Source organism: Oryzias latipes, chromosome 19, assembly GCF_053564925.1.
Source record: "Oryzias latipes strain Hd-rR chromosome 19, Olatipes_Hd-rR_3.1".
Lineage (NCBI taxonomy): Eukaryota > Metazoa > Chordata > Actinopteri > Beloniformes > Adrianichthyidae > Oryzias > Oryzias latipes.
Window position 1 is genome coordinate 19,507,986 of NC_136255.1, and position 20,966 is coordinate 19,528,951.

The 20,966-nt window shown below is 38.7% G+C and overlaps 3 protein-coding genes across 5 annotated transcripts; 2 read left to right on the forward strand and 1 right to left on the reverse strand.

Moving 5' to 3' along the window:
• Positions 1–7,789: 7,789 nt before the first annotated feature.
• Positions 7,790–10,635, forward strand: zgc:92313 (serine protease 27). The gene is made up of 6 exons (XM_004080497.4): positions 7,790–8,061; positions 8,227–8,342; positions 8,486–8,565; positions 9,277–9,548; positions 9,824–9,984; positions 10,131–10,635. Exons 1-6 carry the CDS (start codon positions 8,019–8,021, stop codon positions 10,383–10,385), a joined length of 927 nt encoding a protein of 308 aa, XP_004080545.3. The 5' UTR covers positions 7,790–8,018; the 3' UTR covers positions 10,386–10,635.
• A 111-nt stretch (positions 10,636–10,746) lies between these two features.
• On the reverse strand, positions 10,747–16,408 carry mapk7 (mitogen-activated protein kinase 7). 3 transcript variants are annotated; one of them, XM_078937387.1, is made up of 8 exons: positions 16,127–16,372; positions 15,456–15,505; positions 14,719–14,983; positions 14,453–14,618; positions 12,710–14,187; positions 11,569–12,635; positions 11,358–11,488; positions 10,747–11,048 (listed from the first exon to the last, which is right to left on the reverse strand). In XM_078937387.1, the coding sequence occupies exons 3-8, from the start codon at positions 14,978–14,980 to the stop codon at positions 10,901–10,903; spliced, it is 3,252 nt and encodes a 1,083-aa protein (XP_078793513.1). In that variant the 5' UTR covers positions 14,981–14,983; positions 15,456–15,505; positions 16,127–16,372; the 3' UTR covers positions 10,747–10,900. The 3 variants fall into 3 exon arrangements, with proteins under 3 accessions (XP_078793513.1, XP_011486362.1, XP_011486363.1); XM_011488060.4 differs by lacking the exon at positions 15,456–15,505 and having other exon boundaries at positions 16,337–16,408; XM_011488061.4 differs by lacking the exon at positions 15,456–15,505 and having other exon boundaries at positions 16,127–16,381.
• Positions 16,409–16,586: 178 nt separating this feature from the next.
• Positions 16,587–18,776, forward strand: vkorc1 (vitamin K epoxide reductase complex, subunit 1). Its single transcript, XM_004080314.5, has 3 exons — positions 16,587–17,269; positions 18,181–18,290; positions 18,383–18,776. Exons 1-3 carry the CDS (start codon positions 17,088–17,090, stop codon positions 18,592–18,594), a joined length of 504 nt encoding a protein of 167 aa, XP_004080362.1. The 5' UTR covers positions 16,587–17,087; the 3' UTR covers positions 18,595–18,776.
• The last annotated feature ends 2,190 nt before the right edge of the window (positions 18,777–20,966 follow it).

A 20,966-nucleotide genomic window follows, 5' to 3' on the forward strand; every position in this document is an offset into this window, starting at 1 on the left:
AGAAAGAGAAAGAGAAAGAGAGAAAGGAAGAGGGAGCCACCGAGGGGTGACAAAGTGAGTCAACATCAGTGTCAAGTTTGAACTTAATGCCAGCGAGAGTAGGAGGGAAGGCCGAGAGAGTGGAGCAGAAAACACAGATAATGGAAAGAAAGTGGATGATAAATAGATGATGGAGTTTGATTTTATTCATAAATTACAGATTAAGGGTGTGACGAGTCATTTTGACAACTATTCGATTCATATCATAATTTGAATGGTCGATATTGGTTCATTTTGAACGATCCGATTCACTGACCTACAATAGATTCAGGACATCTTCAACATAAAATTCAACCAGTGAGACACAGAGATAAACACCAGGAAACTGAACAGTGCAGGTGACGTTTTCCAGATTTCTTGTTTTTCTTGCAAGATAATCAAGTGTAATTTAAACATGTGTACAAGCAAACAAGTAGACAAGAATTAATGTCAAATCTATTCACATTTTAATTTCCAGAAGTTAAGCCCACTGCTGTTTCTACACAACATTCTACCACACTGTATGGTCAATGCATCAATTCAGTCGATTGATTGTTACAACCCGATTAATTTCTAATTTTTTTATGTTTATTTTTATCTAAAATATAATTTTTTAAACTTTTTGAAAACAGCTTTGTTCTAATTAAAAAAAAGTTTTGTTTTTAACAAAGTTTTTTTTTTTTATTGAATTTGTTAAATGTCAGATTTTCATACTAATTATAGTAAAGGATATTCAATCCTTTAATGTAATATTTTTCAGCTTCCTGTCTGTCTGTTAACCTTGCATGTTGATCATTTTAGATTGACCCTGGAAGTAAGTGTGGTTAATTGCCCCCTACCTTCAACCTAATTATATATTAATAATTATATATTATAGATTATAGAGCTCCAACTCTGATGTATAATGACCTGAACAGTAAAAATCTATTTTCTTTCACTCAAACTAAATATTCCAGGCAAATATTGATGATAAATATTCTTTTCTAAAGTATAGATTTGTTTCCATTTTGACTGATTGGTTTAAATTTAGCAATAAAATATAGGAAAGAGACAAAAGAGGTGAAAAAAGTACATCGATATATCAAATTTATTTAAGCTCTTAATTCATAAATTCATTATAAAAGAAATAAATAAAATGATGATACCTTTTTGACATTATTAATCATAAATAGATATATTTGCACTTATAGAACACACACTTCACACATTGACTCCATTAAATGCAATGATTGTAAAAAAGAGTTTGATTAATTGCTTGAAAGAAAGTGGAAAGAAGCTAACTTTAATTTTATGTTGCTTTAAAAATTAAAAAATGTCCCTAAAATTCCCGTTTGTTCGATTAGATTGGCTGACATGCAAAATGTTTCTCAGAAATCACATAATAAATAAAAGTTGAATAATCAAAGTTTCCATGCCAACTCTCAGATGCGGCATCATCAAAAAGCTAAATACCAGAAGTCAATGGAGAATGGTGAATGTTTGAGAAAAACAAACCAGCACATAAGTCTTGTGAAGAGCTTCAGGCGTGAATTGGCAAAACTAATGTTTGCAAATATTAGGCCACTGCCATTCTGTGTTAGAGGCTGAAGAAACCAGAAAATCACAGACAATAAAGAGAAAAGTCTGCTTTATAGAGTGCTAAAACTTGTTTAAGGGCATGAATCCCATGTTGTTTAGAACGACATTGACCAGAAGCACAAATCAATCTTCATAGCAGGATTCTTGAGAAGGACCTGTTTTTACCCAGGAGCTACTTCTTTAAAACAAAAAAGTTTCAGTACAAAATGAAAAGATTTTTTATTATCAATTATGTTTGCTCTACAACTTTCCAAACTTTTTTCAAAATCAGCACAGTTGAGAGTGTTTTGTGTCGTTAAGAGCTGGGATCTAGAAAAAAGGAAATTATTATTAAGATGAGTCGAAATCCTTTTGATCCATCAATAGACAATTTGATTTATGAATTAAAAAAAACTCACATTTCTCTATAATTTTGGGTTGAATTTTAAGTATGTTATTTTAAGGCTTTGACTGTCATTTATTGTCATTATTTTGTAAAACAAAAATTTAGATTTATGATCTAAGAATAAGTGGTGGTTTTAAATTGTAAGAGGATTAATTAAGATAGGCCAACTTGCAGTAAGATCATATTCTCTTTTTTATTATTATTAATTTCCACTTATTGTACTAGTTTTCTTCACTGTAATCAAAATTAGCAACAATTAAGTACATAAAATTGAAAAAATTGCAAACCACTTGCTTAGAATGAGCAAATATTCTTATTATTGGGATTTATAACATTCAATTTTTAGTAGCGGGGATTCTTTTTTAGCTCATTTTTCTCTTTTAAATGCTTGTGTGGAACTCCTTGTCTCTAGATTTGATATATTATTACCAGATTTCTTGTTAAGTAAAAAGTACTTGCTACATTAACAGATAATTTTACTACTTTCAACTGATTTTCTTGTTAAGATTTGTGTTTTTCAGTGTTTTTTTTTTCTTTTCCTATTTTAAGACTACTTCTTTTTATATGAAGCAAACTTTGTTCTAAAGAATTTGTTAATTTACAAAATGTTAGCTCCAGTTCATCTTTCCTTCCTGTATTTAAGTTAATTGTTATCTATAATTGCAGGTTATGAATATATTGTTGTGAATTCTATGACTAAATACTTGGAAAACAATAATGAAACTAAATGCAGTGTTTTTTTTATTTTTATTTTTTACCTTTTGTGTGTCTTTTTTTTTTCAGAGATAAGCTGGGGCCCCTGAATGGAGTTGGAGTTCTTTCTGATTAAAAAATTTCAAGAAAGCCATTTTTGTTGTTTTATACAGTTGAGAATTTAAATTTTTTCACGATGATGATGATGATGATGATGATGATGAAAGATTTAAACCCTTCACTTACCAAAATGTAAATTACACCCAAACAAATCCCCACAGAAGGGTCTTAGCTAGCATTTTATGCTGGGAATCAGCTTACCCACGACAACAAGCAGCAATCTGACACCATATTCACAAAGCCGGTGCTGTTCTTAAACGTGTGTTTATTAAAGCAGCTTTAGGTATTGTTCCACACAGGTGTCATTTTCCTTCTTTTGCTGAAAGTGATGCATCACCGAACAAAAGCGTTCTCTGGGCCTGAAGCATCTCAGTAAAGCTTACACCAAAGGTCTGATGTGAGGTGTAAGCCATGACGCAGGTATGACAGCATGTTTGGTAGAGGGAAAAGCGGAGTAGAACCACAGTTTAAATATATCTTTACAGCAAAAGAGAGATGAAAGATGGAAGCAGGGAGGCAGACAGGAGAGAAGGAAAGCGTTAGGAGGAAGTATGTGACTTTGGGGTGGGTGTAGGGGCTTGGGGATGGGGAGGGTGCCAGCTTGTTTTATTTCCGGTTGACAAGACTTTGCGCTCCCTTTCTCTCTGTCGTTCCCTCTCTCTTTCATACTCTGCTATTCTTTCTCTGCTGCCCCCACCGCACCCAACCCCCCCTTTCTCTGTTACTTTCCTTCGAGATGCGCCTCTGAGAACGGAAAGGACTTGACAAGTTCAAAGGTAAATAGTATAAAGAACAGGGGCGGAAGATGCATTTAGACACCCGACTTAAGTATAATAATTACTTAGTCTGGCATTTGAATGTGGGATTTCAAAGGGAAGCATACATTCAAATAAACTCTAAAATCTGTGTGATTTTATATTTAACACATCCAAAACTTTCAGTTCCAACTTTAAATTATCAGATGTTTGCATGAAATATTGCAACATTTGACAAAGAATATCACAGAAATACTAGTTGTAAAAATTAGTTCCATTCCAATCATCTCTTGATCTGTTTTCAAAGTGTTCCCAGTGGTCTTTTTTATACATATATTTAAGTTGTTTTTAGGCAAAATCAAAAAAGTTGTCATTTTCCAGGACATAGTTTCTGCAGAGCGGCAGGCGTTCCTTAAAAATTCACCTCTGAGTTGTGGGCGGGATTTTTGGCGCAGAGCAAGCCTTCCTTCATTTCCCATTATCCCTTTTGTTTACACTCTCTCCAGCTGGCTTACAGGCCCCCCTCACCCCCAACCTAAGATTACAGGTGCAACAAAAATGGCGAGTAACATTGGAGCTATCCAGCCGTACAGTTTGGATCCAGATGCCGGCTCAGACAGGCCTTTTTCAACTGCCTTTTTTCATCTGCTCCTGATTCACAACAATTTTAATAAAGAAATATTCACAAATGCAGTTTTAAGCTTAATTCTTTTATATTTGTCCTCCATCATAAGAAAAATACCAAGAGATAAGGTGAAAAACGCCAAAACCAAAAATTTTATAGGAGTGGGTCTTTAAACGTCTCCAAGTAAAAGATGGTATCCAAAAATGCACATCATCAGCTCATAGAGCATCAAATTAGAGAAACCAGAGAAATTACGCATTACAGAGGCTAAATCGGAATCTGTTAACAGACAATGGCTTCTTGAATGTCACTTGTTTTTTTACTTTCCCTACTGTTGGACCAAAACCGTATGTTGTAGCATATTTTACAGGTTAGTGTGATTTTAAACTTTTATTGGCTTCATCGGTTTCCTTTTATTTTCAAATTCAAAATTAAATAGTTAACTCCTTGATTGACGCCTGAATTTATTTCCAGCTATAAAAAATATGACACCTCTGTTTTTGCTTTCAAGTAGAAGCTAAATTAAGGTAATTTTGGAGTCAAAGTGACTTGATGCATATTTGCATCAAATAGATGCTAAATATACCTGATAGTAAGAAAGTGTTAAGGTTTTCAAAAAAGGAATGGGTAGAATCTTACTTCATTTTATGCATAAACTTTCCATTTTAAATTCATAATAATTATTCACATAATAGCACAAAAGAATTTTTAAAAATAAAAAAAGCATCAAGGTACCAAAACAACGTTATAAAGTCACGATTGTCCGTGCATTGTCCCATTAAGCTTCTTATTTCTTAATTAGTTGTAAGGATTTAACAAAGAAATGAATCTAAGTTGTTGAATTTCTTCAAGTCTATTAGTGAAGAGTTGTAAGAGTAACTGAGAGAAAGTTTTTATTCCTTTTTTAGAGTAATAAAACTGCAGACATGACTTTGAGAGGTGGTTTTACTACATCCCTTCGCCCTCTTCTTCACTCTTGTGTTCTCAAGCTGCTAACACTTTTGTTTTTCAGAAATCGCAGTTGCATCTTATTGTGTTCCAGTTGTAGGAATGCGCTTCAACCTATGTGATCCCGACGTGCTGAGTGCAGTAGTGTGTGTGAGGAGGCGCGTGCTTCACTGCAAAGATTCATGTAGCTCCAGGACATGCATTTTTTTAGTGCATCTTGTTAGTTCATTCCTGTCACCTCTCTCTGCCTCTCCCTCCCACCATCCCTTGCTTTTTCAGCGCTGAAGGGGGGATGTGGACGGGGAGGTGGACGAGGGGTGGAGAGGAGGCAGTGGCGGTGGAGGCAGTCACCATGGTTACAATGCCAGTGCAAATATTCATCAACTTGTTAAAATAAAAACAAACGGGAGTGCATTATAATTGCTCCTCCTGACTGGATCCAATAATGTGTTCATATATTATGAGTGAAGAGGAGTAGAATGGAGGGGGGGGGGGGGGGGGGGGCATCACGCACACAGGAGTGCTACCAGTGACAAAAAAAAAGTGATAATCTGCTGACCAGCAGACACACGAATGACACACTCCAGCACACATTTCCACTCTTTTTGTGCAACTTTGTCACATTACCTGCTTATGGATTTTCCAATGACTACTTTTGTGAGTCTTTCCTCTCTTTTCTCTTTGTCCCCCCCATCTCCTGCTCTTCCTGTACTGTTGTGTAGCCCCGGGCGATACTGTGATGTGTCCTCCCTCTGTCCCTCCCTCCCTCTCCCGCTCTCTCTGTCCCTGTCACCTTCAATTGCTCTGTGAAACTAGACACACTGCCTGGGGCAGAGAGGGATGGGGGGGGGGGGGGGGGAGGTAGAGACAGAGAGCAAGGAAAGGAAGGAGGAGAGGAAAAGAGGGACAGACATATTCGTGGACAGAAAGAAGAAATGGGATGTGTGCACACACTGATAATCGATCCGCCTTTACACTAATAACAAATCCACTCACAGTGCCCACAACTACAGAAATGGGTTGTTTTTGACCCCTTGACCTGGTTGTGTGTCTGCAAATGTGGCAATGGAAAGCCATTTGCTCTCCTGTATATTTCTGTTGCAATACAGTTTTGCTTTTTAGTAGGGGTGTAGCAATTGATCGACTTAATCGACGACTCGGTTCATATTCCTTCAATCCAACCAGATTAATCTATCTGAGGCCATTTATTAATCAAATCCATCTATAATAATTATAAAATTGTTTCAAGATTAAATAAATTGATTTTATCGACAATGAAAAAGACCTGATAGAGGTTTATATTACTAAAACGTAAAAACATCCTAGTGACATCACAGCAGACAACACATGTGATGGCAGCAAAGAATGATTAGTCCAACATTCCAGTCCAATGTGTGGAAACACTGAATTTTTACGACATGAATCCAGTCTTGTTAAAATTAATCATTATGATACTATTTAGCATAAATGCAAACTGAAATGGTGATAGCTACAGAGCTACCGTGTGGGACCTTTACAGTAAGTTAACTAACATTTCCTGGAAGACATTTGAACCCTGTATTTTTTCCTTGCTTCAGCTGAATAGGTCAGTTTCAGGTTACACTGGAAACTTTCAGCAACAAACATCATTACAGTATAACTATTTGTTTTTGCTTATATTTAAATGTTGGTTGACACTGAAAGTAGCAGTTTTTACCCTTGTGATGACTTTAATTAAGACTTTATCTAAAAACGTATGCGTCCTTTTACCCTCAAATCCAGGCAGAGATTGCTTACTCCTCACCTGTTTGTCAAAAATCATTACAGACTTGAAAAGAGAATTTCAAAGTAAGAGCTGTTTCCATCTTTTTTTTTTAGCTTTTATCTTCTTGACACCTTTGCTTGAAATTCTGTGCTGAATATACTTGAAATGTATTACTTCAAAACTTTATTTTCCTTGGGAATAAAAATGGATTTTGTTCATTGATTTAAATAGTTCTAAATCAAACATGTCACTTCAGCTTCTATGAAAGGCTTTGGAGGGAATGCCATGTATTTTCAAGCTGGATTTGTTTGAAATATGTATTGGAAAATTATAGAAATAACTAAAATTTAAATATACAATTCTGTACAGTTTAAAAAAAAGAATGTATTTTACTTTAGAATGTAATTTTGTATCAGATTTAACATTTTTCGTTTTGTTTTGAAAGCATATTATAGGTGCAAGATTTATACATAGATTACAGAAGAAGTACTTTGTGTGCAAAATGACCAAAGTCACATTTTTGAAGTGTAAGGTTTAAAAAACATGACACAGATCTAATGTTTACAAAAATTAGCTTATGTATTATGTATCGTTTTAACTTAAATGTCAAAGACTGTTTTGTCAGGTAATTTGCAATAATTTTATTTCCCTAACGTCGCAGAAGTGATTTGATTTGTATTTTGTGGTGTATTCATCCTCTGCTGGAGTTTGTATGTTTTGTATTTGAAAAGTTCAATAAAAAAAAAAAAAAAAAAAAAAAAAAAAATTTAAAAAAAAAAAAAAAAAAAAAAAAAAAAGAAGTGATTTGATCGTCCTTGGTACAGTCCTAGAATTCGATTGGCTCGCGCTGATGAAACAAAAAAAAAAGAGGCGGGGCGTGCATTTTGATTGGCTGAAGCACACAGGTAAGCAGTTCTCTGATCGAAACTGATTTGGGCTGAAAGTTTGGGGTGAAGGGGACGGTCTTCAATCTGGAGTGAGGTCGGAAACAAGCGAGAACCCGGATTTTTTTTCAACCTAAAATCTTTACCTGGAGTTTTTTTAATAGTTGAACGAGGAGTAACTATAGCTTTTTTTAATTGACATTTAAATTCGTTGGCGAATGTCTTGAATCGGGATTGGGAATCGTTTTGGCAGATTAAGTAACAGAAAATGTGGAGGAACCTTTTTTGCTCGGTTTTTTGCTGCGTCACAGGTGAGTTTCGAGTCGACCGTTAGTCTCCTCCTGCTTGTCCTCTTGTTACTCGACCTGAACACCGTACATTGTGTACCTTAATGCACCTTTTTTTTTTTTAAAATATTATTAAAATATTGCTTTTGAAGGAGGGTTCTTGATTGACTTGAAATGTTGTCTTTAAAGCACTTTGGACTACTACTCACGCGCAAGAATGTGGTCGACCTCCATTAATGGAGAACAGGATTGTGGGAGGGATGGACGCCAAAGAAGGGGCTTGGCCATGGCAGGTTGATATACAGGTAACAAACACGCACTTTTAACATAATAGTCCACCCTTTAAGCCTGGTTTCAGTTGATATAGCTGACCTGCTGAGGTGAGGTTTGTCTGTGATTATTATAAGGTGACTCATTGTTTTTTTTTTTCCTCCCCTTGGGCCTCCAGACAAAGACTGAGGGTCATATCTGTGGAGGCTCCATCATCACACAGAACTGGGTCTTATCAGCAGCACATTGTTTCCCCAAGTAAGACATTTATCCAAAGAACTCTTAAATATACCTTTACTCAGAACATACTTTTGTCAAATTTCAAGTTTTATGACGGATATCTTGACAAATATATTCTTTTTTAAATCGATATTTAAGCTGTCATGTAATTTAATGACTCACTCCAAATGAATACTGTGCTTTTGTGGCATTTTTCTCATGATAGAGGACATCTATAAAAATAAAAATCCGATTAAAACTATATTTCTGAGTTTGTCCTAATTGAAATTGTTGCAAATCAGCTGCAGATGGAAAAAATGTCATTGGAATATCATTGTAGCTGTGTTGTTGGTGCTCGTGGACAAATAGCTCGTCCGAGCTGGCATCTGGCTGGATGGCTCCAATATTGCTCGCCATTTTTGTTGAACCACTTCTGTTTGGTTGGGGGTGGGAGAGGCTGTAAGCTTGCAGGAGAGCATGTAAACAGATGGATGATGGGAAGAGGTTGGGCTTATTCTGCACCGACAGTCACAACTCGAATGAAATTCTGATGAACTCCTGCCGCTCTAGAGAAACTATGTCCTAGAAAATGACACAGGTTTTTGGATTTAGCCTGATTTAAATTAAAAGAGCACTGGAAAACACTTTTAAAATAGATCAAATGATTGGATGATTGGAGTGGGACCTTTATCACAAAAACATGTAAAGATTTGACATTTTTGAACTAAACCCATTCTTCTTTCGTTTAAGAACATATGACGTGGGCAACTACATTGTCTACGTTGGCCGGCACCAGACCCAAAGTAATAACCCGCACGAGTCGTCTCATTCTGTGAGCCGGGTGGAGATCCCATCCAGCTACGTTGAGTCTTACAAGGGGCAAGATGTGGCCCTGGTGCAGCTGTCCACCCCCATAACCTGGTCGGATTATGCTAGTCCTGTGTGTTTGCCCTCGTCTGACACCCAGTTTTCTACCGACATGCAGTGCTACGTAACCGGCTGGGGCAACACCAAAGAAGATGGTAAAACTTTCATTAAATTATGTCAAATATTTAATAAGGTCTGTTTTGTTAGTCAGTAAATGAAAGTGTGTTTTTTTTTGTGTGAAAATATAACTTTATTTAAAAACAAATGTTTATTATTCTTTGTGTTTTAAACAAAAAAAGTAAAAAGAATTAAACTCTAAGTTAATGTCTCCATTTATAGTCCAAACATTATGAGGATCTTGTCAAAAAAAATTTTTTTTGTCTTAAGAGCAAGTAATGGTGGAAAAACACATTTTTTGTGTCTTTCACAGTCCCTCTGTCAAGACCTGGGACTCTACAGGAAGTGAAGGTGCCAATCATCTCCCAGAGTTCATGTCAGGCGATGTACCTCTCAGATCCAACAGAGCAGGTGGACATTCTGAGTGACATGATCTGTGCTGGATACCAGACGGGCGGAAAGGACTCCTGCCAGGTATTATTTGATCAGCTGTTTGCATGTTTATTTACATCACAGAACTGGAATTTCTTTAGTTTTGTATAGATTCTTCTTTTTTTTGTGAGCATTTTGTCCCAAAATGCACCCTTTTTAGCATCTAAATGTTTGTGTAATCTCCTCAGGGTGACTCAGGGGGGCCTTTGGTCTGCCCGATGACAAATGGGACCTGGGTGCAGGCCGGAGTGGTGAGCTTTGGGATCGGCTGTGCTCAGCAAAACAAGCCAGGCGTGTACGCCAGGCTTACCACCTTCTCAAGCTTCATCAAGAAAAACGTACCAGAGGTTCAACTCTACGGAGGAGCCCATCACATCCAGAGTGGGAGCATTATTTTGCTGGTTAGCTTTGTGCTAACACTGCAGGTTCTACTTCAAAGATGATTTGCCATCAAAACTTAATTCCTGAGGGTAACTCTAAATCTCTGCCTCGGTGGCCTTTAATAGTCACATTATGTTACTTGTATCTGACGTGCACCAGAAGCCATAACAAAATGAGATCATGATTTTGTTTTGTTTTTTTAAATGACAGCTTTGTATGATGAGCTTTGATTAAAAGTAGATTTCATAGTTTTGTACTAAATCATAAATTGTGATCATTTTGCATTTCAATTAAATGTTGTTTAACCTAAAAGTCAGCTTTATCATTTATACTCCATCCTGTATATGTATATTCTATCATACTATACACAATATCTTTGGCTTTTTTGTAAGAGATCAAGGGGAAATTGCATTTAGTGCACACTTTTATTTAGGTATCTTTTACCTTTTTTTTATTTAAAGTGACGTAGCATTCATGCATTTATTTCCAAGATTTGTCTTTTATTACAGAGAAATCAGTCTTGTGTTCTCTCTCTCTAAAAAAAGCAATTTCGTTTTCCAAATGTTTAAAATGTAACTTAGGAGTCGGGAGCTATGCCATCAGAGAGGATCATGGGAGAGCCGAGCTGTAGCTCCTGCTGCAGCGACTCCAGGTCAGCTGGAGTCATGCGGTGCACCTCGCTCCAGTCGGATAAGAGGGAGGCGGAGAGGGGGGCTGAGTCATAGCTGAAAGACAAAAGAAAATGAAAAAGACGGTGTGCTCTCAGTAAAAGTGCAGCACGTGGGTTAATGCATGTCATGGCGTGCATGTCGGTAACTACCGGAATTTTACATTTTGACTAGAAGGTCAAACCTGTTTGACTTTAACCCAGCTCTCTTTGTATTTTGGATTGCATATAGAAGGGACACTTGGTTTGATATAAGGGAACTAAAAGACCTCAAGTGTGAAAGATTTTGCATTATGATGATGATGTAGATTCCCAGTTGAGTATTGATGTTTCTGTTGAACTCTTAAGTTTTAGTATCAGATCTCACCTGTCCCGGTCACAGTTTTGCAGGTCCGTCAGAGATTGGTTCAGAAGGTCATCCAGATCAAAGCCCACGCCATACCCAGCACCGCTGCCTTTAGGGGTGACTGAGAACACCGGCGGTAAAATGTCCTCCACCTGACAGAGGAAAACACACAAACTTTTGTTTCCATTAAAGGTAAACTAAGACTTGTCTGTAAATGAATCCCAGTCCAAACCTGGGACTTGGACAGCTGCAGGGTGACTGTGTGGATGTCAGGAGCAGTAGGGGCTCCCTGCTGTCCTGTATCGGTGAACACCAGGCTGGGATGAGGCTGAGAGGAGACCCCTACTGTCCCACAGAGGGGATTTCTGGTCTCTGATGTTGGTTTCCCTCCTAATGTAGAACATAGCTTCTCTATTTGCCCTGAATTTCCTGTCATCGTATTGAGGTTATTCTGACCTCCGATGCCCATGTTCCCGTTGGTCTCTTGGGCGTTGAGGGTTGCCGCTCTTGACAAAAAACTCTCTAAAGGGAGCAGCTGTGGCTGCGGGTCAGCCTTGGTTTGGGGCTGCAGGAAGCTGGATGGCGCCGGCTGTGTCGTTCTGTTTGGTTGGTGTGGCGGCCTCGTCGCCAGTTGCTGGCCACTCCAATTCCCTAAACAGCCAAACCTGCTTTGGACGCCACTTTCAGGGTGAGGCTTCAGGGCGTTTTTAACGAACCCACCAGCCATGGCCATTAAGTCGATCCCTGCATTCACAGTAACTAGATCAGCTGAGGGGGTCTGCTGGTTCATGGAGAAAGGCAATGATGGTGGTTGAGCGCTGGGCGACTGAAACAAGCCATGCTGGTTCGGGTTTACTTGAGAGATTAGCTGGTTGTGTGCCTGAAACGTTCTCGCCTCGTCGGTTTTATTGTTCATCGTTTCCGCGGTGATCTCTGTAACTGCACCCGTGTGAGAACTCTCGTTACAATCCTTGTTCTTGCATCCATCGTTGTTAGGAGTTTGAGATTTGTCGCAGCGGCTGTCCATCATCCTCGTCCAGCGCTGCAACAAGCTCTTGTCGTTGTCACTCAGCAACACCCCACCCAAAGAGTCCCCCTGTTTTCCCTCCCGTCTTTCCTTTTCTTTCATTTTTTTCTCCCTCTCTCTTGCTCGTTCCTGCCTCTTCTTTCTTTTCTCCTCTCTTTCCCGCTGACGCTCCTGGGCTGTGACAGACCGACGGGACTCTAGAACAGAGGACAGGGAGGATGAGGCGCCTCCTCCTGCACCGCAGTCAATACCGATGGCCGAGGCTCCTCCATCTGCAAAGAACAGATCAGAGAATGCACAGAAATGCAAGCCAAAAAAAACAAGGAATGATAAATATTGAGCTTACCACTCCTGGCTTTTTGTCTGATGGCAGACTTTAATAAAACTGCCTTAAGGGCATTTTTGGTGTCCTCTGAAATGGCGCCCTCTTTCCTGGTTCCCTCTGCTGCAGGTTGAGAACTCCTCGAGTTCTTGCCAAGTGACTGTGAAAGGGACTGAGAGAGTGAGTGGGCCTGTGCCACAGACAGAGACAGGGAGTGGGCAGAGGCGGGTATGGGTGCCGTCCTCCGTGGCGGTGCAGTGGTGGGAGCCTGGGCCGCTGACTGAGCCTGAGTGTTCATTAAATACTCATGAACTTCACGGTCTCTCATCGCTTCCGATGAAGCACCCTGACTAGACACTGGGGTCGTTAAATCTATCGTCTCCGGCTGGCCGCTGTCAGAGTTGGCACTGGGCATATCCACGTCAACTGGGCCACTTTCAGTTTTACTGAGAAGCGATAAATTGTGGGTCACGCATGTCCTGGTGACATCTAAAAGGGCTGCAGACTTGTCAAAGGCTTTGATCTGATCAGCAAATGCTTGGTTTGCTTCTGCTGGATGGTTTTGCTGCTGCTGTATCTGTTGTGCTCTTGGTACCATTGGAAGCAGTGAGGATTCGGTCAGATTGTCAGCAGTTGGAGCATTACTCTGGTTATTACTTTGCGCAGCGGCTCCCTTGTTCCCTCTCGGCAATGGCTTGAATTGCAGCTTCTGACGGCAGCTTTGTTTCTTTTTATGAAAGTCCTGGATTTCCATTAAAATGGCATCTTTGATTTGTTCCTTGCTCATTGCAATCTTATCAAATTCAAAGTCAAAAGCTGGAACGCATATAGGCTCGTCATCCGGGTCGTGGTATTTCGCCAAGTATGGGTGCTCGAGTGCCTCCGTCACACCGATTCGTTGGCGGGGATCGAAGCGCAACATGGCCCCCAGCAAGTCCAGGGCATCTGGTTCAGCTTGTGGGTACAGTTTGGACAAAGGCACAGCAGTTCGTGATGGAAGGCTCTGAACATAGGAGCGCACTCTTTCAGCCCTTATAGCGCTTATTAAACCCTCAGGAGGTGTGCCCAACACACTTAAAATGAGCTGAAGCTGGTGGACGTAGTGTTTCCCAGGAAAAAGCTGCTTTCGGCCCAACATTTCCGCAAAGATGCAGCCCACAGACCACAGGTCAATAGCCAGACTGTAATGGTTCAGAGAGAGGAGCAGCTCAGGAGCGCGGTACCATCGAGTTGCCACATACTCGGTCATGAAGGAGTACGACTCCTCGGGGTGGGAACTTAGCCCCCTGGCCATGCCAAAGTCCCCGATTTTCAGCTCACAGTTTTCATTCACCAGCAGGTTGGAGGGTTTGAGGTCGCGGTGGATGACGTTGGCAGAGTGCACGTACTTGAGGCCACGGAGGAGCTGGTAGAGAAAGTAGCGCGTGTGCTCGGGGGTTAGTGTTTGGGTGGAGTGGATGATCTGATGAAGGTCACTCTCCATGAGGTCCAGCACCACATACCTGGACACACAGCAAGTAAAGAGGTAAGACAACAGATTCTCCTCAAAGCATTTGAAGTGACCTCTAAAAATACTGAAATACTCTTAACTAACTTAACTAATAGAGATAAAAGTGGTTAAATCTGTCTAGAGCAAAACTTAAAGGCACACACATACAATAAATGTAAGTTTTTAAAAGATTCCCATTTTATGTGCAATTTCATCCATAGAAAACATTTTAAAATGGAAAATTGTTTTTTATGAGCCAAAAGGACACGTATACATACACAGACTTGAAGGCTGAGTGAGGAAGATTTGGCTGGAGGATGTCTTTGATGGCGATAATGTTGTCATGTTTGAAATGTTTGAGAATCTTAAGCTCTCTTAAGGTGCGTTTGGCATTTGTCACCACCTCAAAAGCGTTGGAGATTTTCTTTATTGCCACCTGCTGGCCTGTGTATGTGAAAGACACGGAGGGATGAGCAGTGAGAGTGAGGAGCAGCTCGTATTCAATTTCTTCATGTATTCAGAATGTGTGGCAGACAGTAACTACCATTGTCCCGTCTTCTGGCAGATGAAACGACTCCATATGCCCCGGTACCAATGGTTTCTATGATATCATATTCCTCCCCAACGTCAAACTTCACATCGAGAGAGTGTGCTTTCAGCAACGCCAGGTTCTTTGCCGTCGTGCTGGTGTCGGCGTCTTCCACTCCTTGTTGGTTCTGGGCTTCTCTGCCCTTTTCCGTGGCCATTCTTTCAGGTGAAGCCATGTTGGACTCAATTTTTCCAGCCACAGCATTTTTTGTAGCCATTTTCTGGAAAGATTAGAAGAAAAAGAAAAAAAACTGTTAAAAGTGGGCCTGCACAATAAATCCCATATTTTTCTGCATCACAATATCAGCAATTATGCAATTTATGGTTACCTTAAATGTTAACACACATGCAAAAACCATCCTATGGCAGCTTGACGGTTTTAACCTTTACGCATTTGACCAATCGGATGGACCCCTTTTTTGTTGATGTGGGTCCTTTGGTTTACACTTAATGTAGACTTCTATTGAAACTATTCCAATAGAAATGAAATATTTTTTGTTTTGTTTTTGTTCATGTATCGCAAGTTCAATCATCACTTCAATATTGATCACTAATATCACACATTGCATGTTTTTTTTTCTAAATCGTGCAGCCCTTTTTAAAAGACTTTCATCTACATTACTGTGAGTTTTTCTCTCTGTCACTTTACTGCTTTTCATGAAGTTAGTTTCCAAGAATTAACAAAGAACTGACATCTATACTTCCCACATGAAATCCCAGGGCTGAAATGTCACACCAGAAACCTGTTAAAACAATGTCAGCTTGGATTACTGGGTGGCCTAAATGAGTATAGACACAAAAAAATTCAACTTTATCATACATCTTCAAAAAATTCTCTACCGTAATATTTAAGCTTTATTTTGAAATAACATGTTTTGATCAAAATGTTGTAAATATCTTAAATAAATAGTTATGTGCAAATGAAACAGGTTTTGATCAAAATGATCAATAAATGGAATCAAAAGAACTTTGAAGAAACACCAAAAGTATTTTTTCTGAGAGTAACCCAGTCTGAAATAGAACAATTAAAAAGAGAAATCGGACTGTTAAAACAACAATAGTAATCAAGCCACAATGTATGTAATATCCTGTCCCTGACCAATTACAGAAAGAAGCCTTGTTTTCTGCGTAAATAGAACAATATTGTTTGACACAAAGCAAACGAATGTCATGAACATAAAGAATCCAAACAGTGCTAACAGACCGTGAGGCCCAGCAGTAAACTGGACGAACCCCCTACCTTTAGTGAAAGGTCCTGAGACAGATTAGTTAGCGATCAAATCGGCCTAACGGTAGCTTCAAAACACAGCAATTGACATTCTGTGTTGCCAACAACAAACAAAGATATATGACCGTAGCCTTACCCACTTTTTGTGACGCAGGGGCGTAACCTAACTGCTACCTGAACCTGTCTTTTCTTTTGATTAATGCCTCGAAACGGTCTTTTTTCTTGTTGTAATGAAGCTTGAATGTAAACTACACGCGAGCGTTTCTAAAATGCATGTCATATTTGTATATTCTAAGACGTTTTTACAATAATAATTATGTTTAAAGTCGGAGAAGCCTCAAAATACCTTGTGTGGAGCTTCCTCAATCGCTTCCTTATTCCTTTTGAGTGCAAAGCGAAGAACCAATGAGATGAGAGAACGTTGAAGAAATTGTCCAATGAAATTGCGTAGAAAATTTAGGGCGGGGTTTAAGAAGACAAAGATTGTCTTTGTTTATATCTTTATTATTTCCACGAACTGAGTTTAGAAAACGAAACATGACGTATTTACTGTATTTTTATTCGTTTAGTCATTTACAAAGAAAAAAACATGCTAAAATGTTGTGTTTTTATAACACGTTCACAAAGCAGCAATTAGCTGTTTTTTTGATTTTTTAAGTATTATTTACTAAAAGGAAAAAAACAATATTAAAGTAAATATAAATGCATATATACAGACTTACGCAAATCATGGAACGAAGTTTTATTTTAAAAAAAAGATTTATTTTATTCATTTGTAATTATTATTATACATCTCTCTATAAAGCTGTACAGCTTGCATGCGCACAGCAACTTTTTTTCTCTTTCTTTTTTTCCAGAAAGCTGCACAGGCTGAAGGCCGTAGTAAACAAACTTTAACGACCATATGTGAGGTTCAACATCTGGACCCAAACATCCAATGACAGGAAACCTTAAAAAGTTCCCGAGTCCAATCAGAAGAGACTGTTTCCTAACAGAGCCTCCATGCAAAGGACAAGAGAGGAAAGACTGTTAAAGCTGATCTTGGCATTTATTTCCTAAACTTTCATAGTGATCCATATTTGTCCAGACTTGTCCACATGGCTGCAAATCAGGCTATGCCGGCATGGGAGAGGAAGGCGCGCGTTTTTCTGTGTTTCTTCGGCTTGGTTTTATCCGTGTATGCCCTCCACGTCGAGCTGTCCCGTGAGAGAGACCCAGATTACAGGGCGATGTGCGACCTGGGGGAGGCTGTCAGCTGCTCCAAAGTTTTCACCTCTAGGTATGACTTCATTCTTCCTTCTGGTAGCGGCAGTAACTGCGCCAACTCCAAACTTTTTCCCCTAACAAGCTGAAAACCTGCATTAACTTCAGTGGATTCTCTCCACCCCCCAGCATTGCCACGTGTTAGAAATTCCCATTGAGGGTATGGAAGCCTGGATGTGACATACAATAAAATAAAAAGTAAATTGATTCACACTTTTTGTGTGCACAAATTAGCATTTTGCAAAAAACAGTTTAGTATTTTTGGACACAAATTAGTAGTTTGTGGTACAAATTAGTGTTTTGTTTAAAACACATAAATTTTTTTGTCCACATAAATTTGTATTTTGTGGTTACAAATTTGTATTTTATTAGCCGTTTGTGGGCATATATCTGTGCACACATATAAGCATTTTGTGGCCACAATTTAGTATTTTGTGTGCACGAATTAGCATTTCATTTGCATTTTGTGTCCATTAATTATCATTGTATGGGCACAGATTAGCATTTTGTGGCTAAAAATTGTTTTTTGTGGCCAAAAGTTGGTATTTTATTAGCATGTTGTGGACACAAAATAATATTTTGTTTAGACGTGAATATTTTAAAGGGCACAGATTAGCCAGTTTTGTGCCCACACTAGTAATTTGTGGGTACTAATGAGTCATCTGTGCCCATAAAATCCTTAGTCTTGGTCATCAAATATTAATTCGTGGTCATAAAACTATTATTTTAAGTAAATATTTTGTTGTGTCCCTGACTCCATGGCATGGACTCCATAGCATGTCTCACAAAGTTATTTCACATATTTCCAACATGACGTGCCCTTTACTTTGACAACTATTTTTAATTTTTTTTCATGCAAAGAAAACTTTTACGATTTTTGTAACATTTTCCGGAATTGGATTCCATGTTTTAATTTCTCCCTGGCAGATGGGGACGTGGTTTTGGTTTGGTCCAGTACTTTGTGGGCACAGATAGTCTGTTAAACCAGCCCAACAGCATCCTTGGCATCATATTTTACACTCTGCAGCTGGGTCTCGGTAAGTGAACCATAGTAAAATTACAGTGGACATCTTTTAGTTTAACACAGTTTAAGTTAAGATAAGTCAAATAAATTTTTGTTTTTTTGCAGGACTATCTCTGTCTAAAAAGGCAGCGCTGGCCTTGGTCCTCTCCTCCTGGGTGTCTCTGGCTGGCTCACTCTATCTTGCATCTATTTTGGCCTTTGTTTTGGGAGATTTCTGCATGGTTTGTGTGTCAACGTATGTTATCAATTTTGCACTGTTCTACACAAACCTAAAACGAAGGAGAGCGGTGGAGGCAATCAAGAAAAAAGCTGGATAAAATGGGAAAAAATCAAATTTCAAAACCTGATTAAGCCAATCTGCAGTGAGCGTAAAATGAGAAGTATCGGTTTTGCTGAATGATTTTATTATTTGTTTTGTTTTGTTTTCAGAAAAGGCAATACAGTTACATATTTTTAGCAACACTGCATTTGTGATTAAAATTTTTTTTACCATTGTCAATCCTTTATTGTTTTTCTGTCATGAGTATGTCTTGAACTCATCAAATTTTACAAAGAAATCTAGAAAACAACCACAAGGGGGCGCCAAATACAAACATAGTGAGATAGAAAGATGGATCCGTAGTATTGCACTTACATTTTTCAATCAAAAATAGATGTAAAATATAGAGGAAATGATGCCCTAATTTTAATTTAATCATTATTTCATTACTGCAAATAGTATGTACAAGATGTGAATTATTTTACAGTGAAATGTCTGGAGACAATGTTTTCTAATAAATAATTAGACATTTGTTGGTATTTAATTCTTAGTTCATTTTTCGTTCTTGTTTTAGTGCCCATCGCTGTAAAGCAGCAAGTCACATCTGTAAATTAACTCAAAAAGAGGTATCATTTTTTTTTTAAACGGTCATGGCTGACATTACTAACTTATGTGTCCAAGCTTATGTTAACCCTTGTGCTATCCTAGGCACTGTAACATTGGGAGTTGGGTCATCTAGACCCCACAAGACAGTGCGCTGAACCTTTTTTCTTCAATGATTTGTGATCTTCACTTTTATCCACCTTTGTCATGGTAGGAATAACACGTCAATGTAAGGATGGGGTCATAGGATAGCACAAGGGTTAACCACCCGTCCTAAATTTACAACATTATTGACTTTTTTTAAAGCTTCTGATTACAAAGATAAATTCTTTTTTTTAAAGATGCATCACAAAATAAGGTCGAAACGATCTGATTAATTGACAAACTGCTAATAGTAAATGAGATGTAACAAAAAACAAAGATAAGGACATGACTCCCTTTTGATTTTGTAAAGAACAAAGCATAATGTTTTGTAAAAAAAAAAAAAAAGCTATAAAACACAGTTATATGAGGTAGTTCACTGCAAATATTTTGAGTTGTGCAAAAAATCATTTTGAAATTGTACAAAATTCAAACATTTAAAAAGATACAGTGAATGTGAAAAATAAAAAACCTTGTTACTAGGTTGTGGGAGCAGCAGTCCAAGCCCAGACTTCCCAATACCCGGCCACCTCCTCCGGCTCTACTTGGGGGATTCAGAGGCGTTTCCAGGTCAGCTGAGAGACGGAGTACTTCTAGCATGTCCCAGGTCTTCCTCTGAGTCTCTCCCCAGTGGGACATGCCCAGAACACCTCACAACAGAGGCATCTGGACCAGATGACCAAGCCAACTTACTTGGCTCCTCTTGATGTGGAGGAGTAGCAGCTCTACTCCAAGCTCTCTTCGAGTGACCGAACTCCTCACCCTGTGAAGGAAACTCATTTTCATTGATTTTTCTGACCATAGGTGACTATTGGAACAAAGATCGACTAGTAAATTGAGAGCTTTGCTTTCTAAACCAGCGCTCTCTTTAATCAGAACCATGACTTCAGACGTGGTGGAGCTGACCCTCATCTCAGCCATTTCCTTCTCGGTCCAACACATCGTAAAAGTCCTGAATTTATTTTGGTGACTTTCATATTATTTCCCTCCTTTAAATCCATATAAACTTGTGACAATTTAGAAACAGGCGTCATAGAAAAGCAATTTCAATTAAAATTATTCCAAATGTGTATCGCCTGTCCGTCCTGGGGGAGGATCCCTCCTTCATGTGGGCACCCCTGAGGTTTCTTCGTTTTTTCCGGAATCCGGTTTTTTTGGGAGTTTTTCCTTACCGCGAAGGGGGGTCTAAGGGCAGGGATGCCAGTATAGCTTAGTCAGTTTCTTAGTTCATTTTAGTATTTTCCTATTGAACTCTTTGTATTCGTGATCCTTTTGAGTTCATGTTTTACTTCGAAGCCCATCAAGACGACGGTTGTTGTGATTTTGGGCTATACAAATAAAATTGAATTGAATTGAATTATTTTAGACCAATAGGGATTAGTGATTCCCAATTAGTGATCCGTATCAGTAAAGACTCAAAATCCTGTTTTTAAACATGTTCTAGTAGTATTTATTCTCATTATGGAGGACAGATATGAAGAAAATTAAGCTTAAAATTGCATTTCTGAGTTTTTCTTTAGTCAAATTGTGGAAAAATGTCAAAAGCTTGTAGTTAGTACAAACTACGACTGGCATGCCACAAGCTCGCTACTCCGTTCCATGACTAGATCCATGAACGTCTTTGTTTTCTTCATCTGAACTGGTTCAAAACTGTGTGTAAACAAAGAGATGATGTGGAATGAGCAC

Bases quoted from the DNA above. Each gene is read 5' to 3' on its own strand.
- zgc:92313 (XM_004080497.4), top strand. From the start codon at position 8,019: ATGTGGAGGAACCTTTTTTGCTCGGTTTTTTGCTGCGTCACAG. The intron at 8,062-8,226 runs GTGAGTTTCGAG...TTGTCTTTAAAG, and splicing joins GGTTTTTTGCTGCGTCACAG to CACTTTGGACTACTACTCAC. The intron at 8,566-9,276 runs GTAAGACATTTA...CTTTCGTTTAAG, and splicing joins GCAGCACATTGTTTCCCCAA to AACATATGACGTGGGCAACT.
- mapk7 (XM_011488060.4), bottom strand. From the start codon at position 14,980: ATGGCTACAAAAAATGCTGTGGCTGGAAAAATTGAGTCCAACATGGCT. The intron at 14,619-14,718 runs GTAGTTACTGTC...TCACATACACAG, and splicing joins TGCCAGAAGACGGGACAATG to GCCAGCAGGTGGCAATAAAG. The intron at 14,188-14,452 runs GTATGTATACGT...CTGTGTGTCCAG, and splicing joins CACTCAGCCTTCAAGTCTGT to GTATGTGGTGCTGGACCTCA.
- vkorc1 (XM_004080314.5), top strand. From the start codon at position 17,088: ATGGCTGCAAATCAGGCTATGCCGGCATGGGAGAGGAAGGCGCGCGTT. The intron at 17,270-18,180 runs GTATGACTTCAT...TCTCCCTGGCAG, and splicing joins TCCAAAGTTTTCACCTCTAG to ATGGGGACGTGGTTTTGGTT. The intron at 18,291-18,382 runs GTAAGTGAACCA...GTTTTTTTGCAG, and splicing joins CACTCTGCAGCTGGGTCTCG to GACTATCTCTGTCTAAAAAG.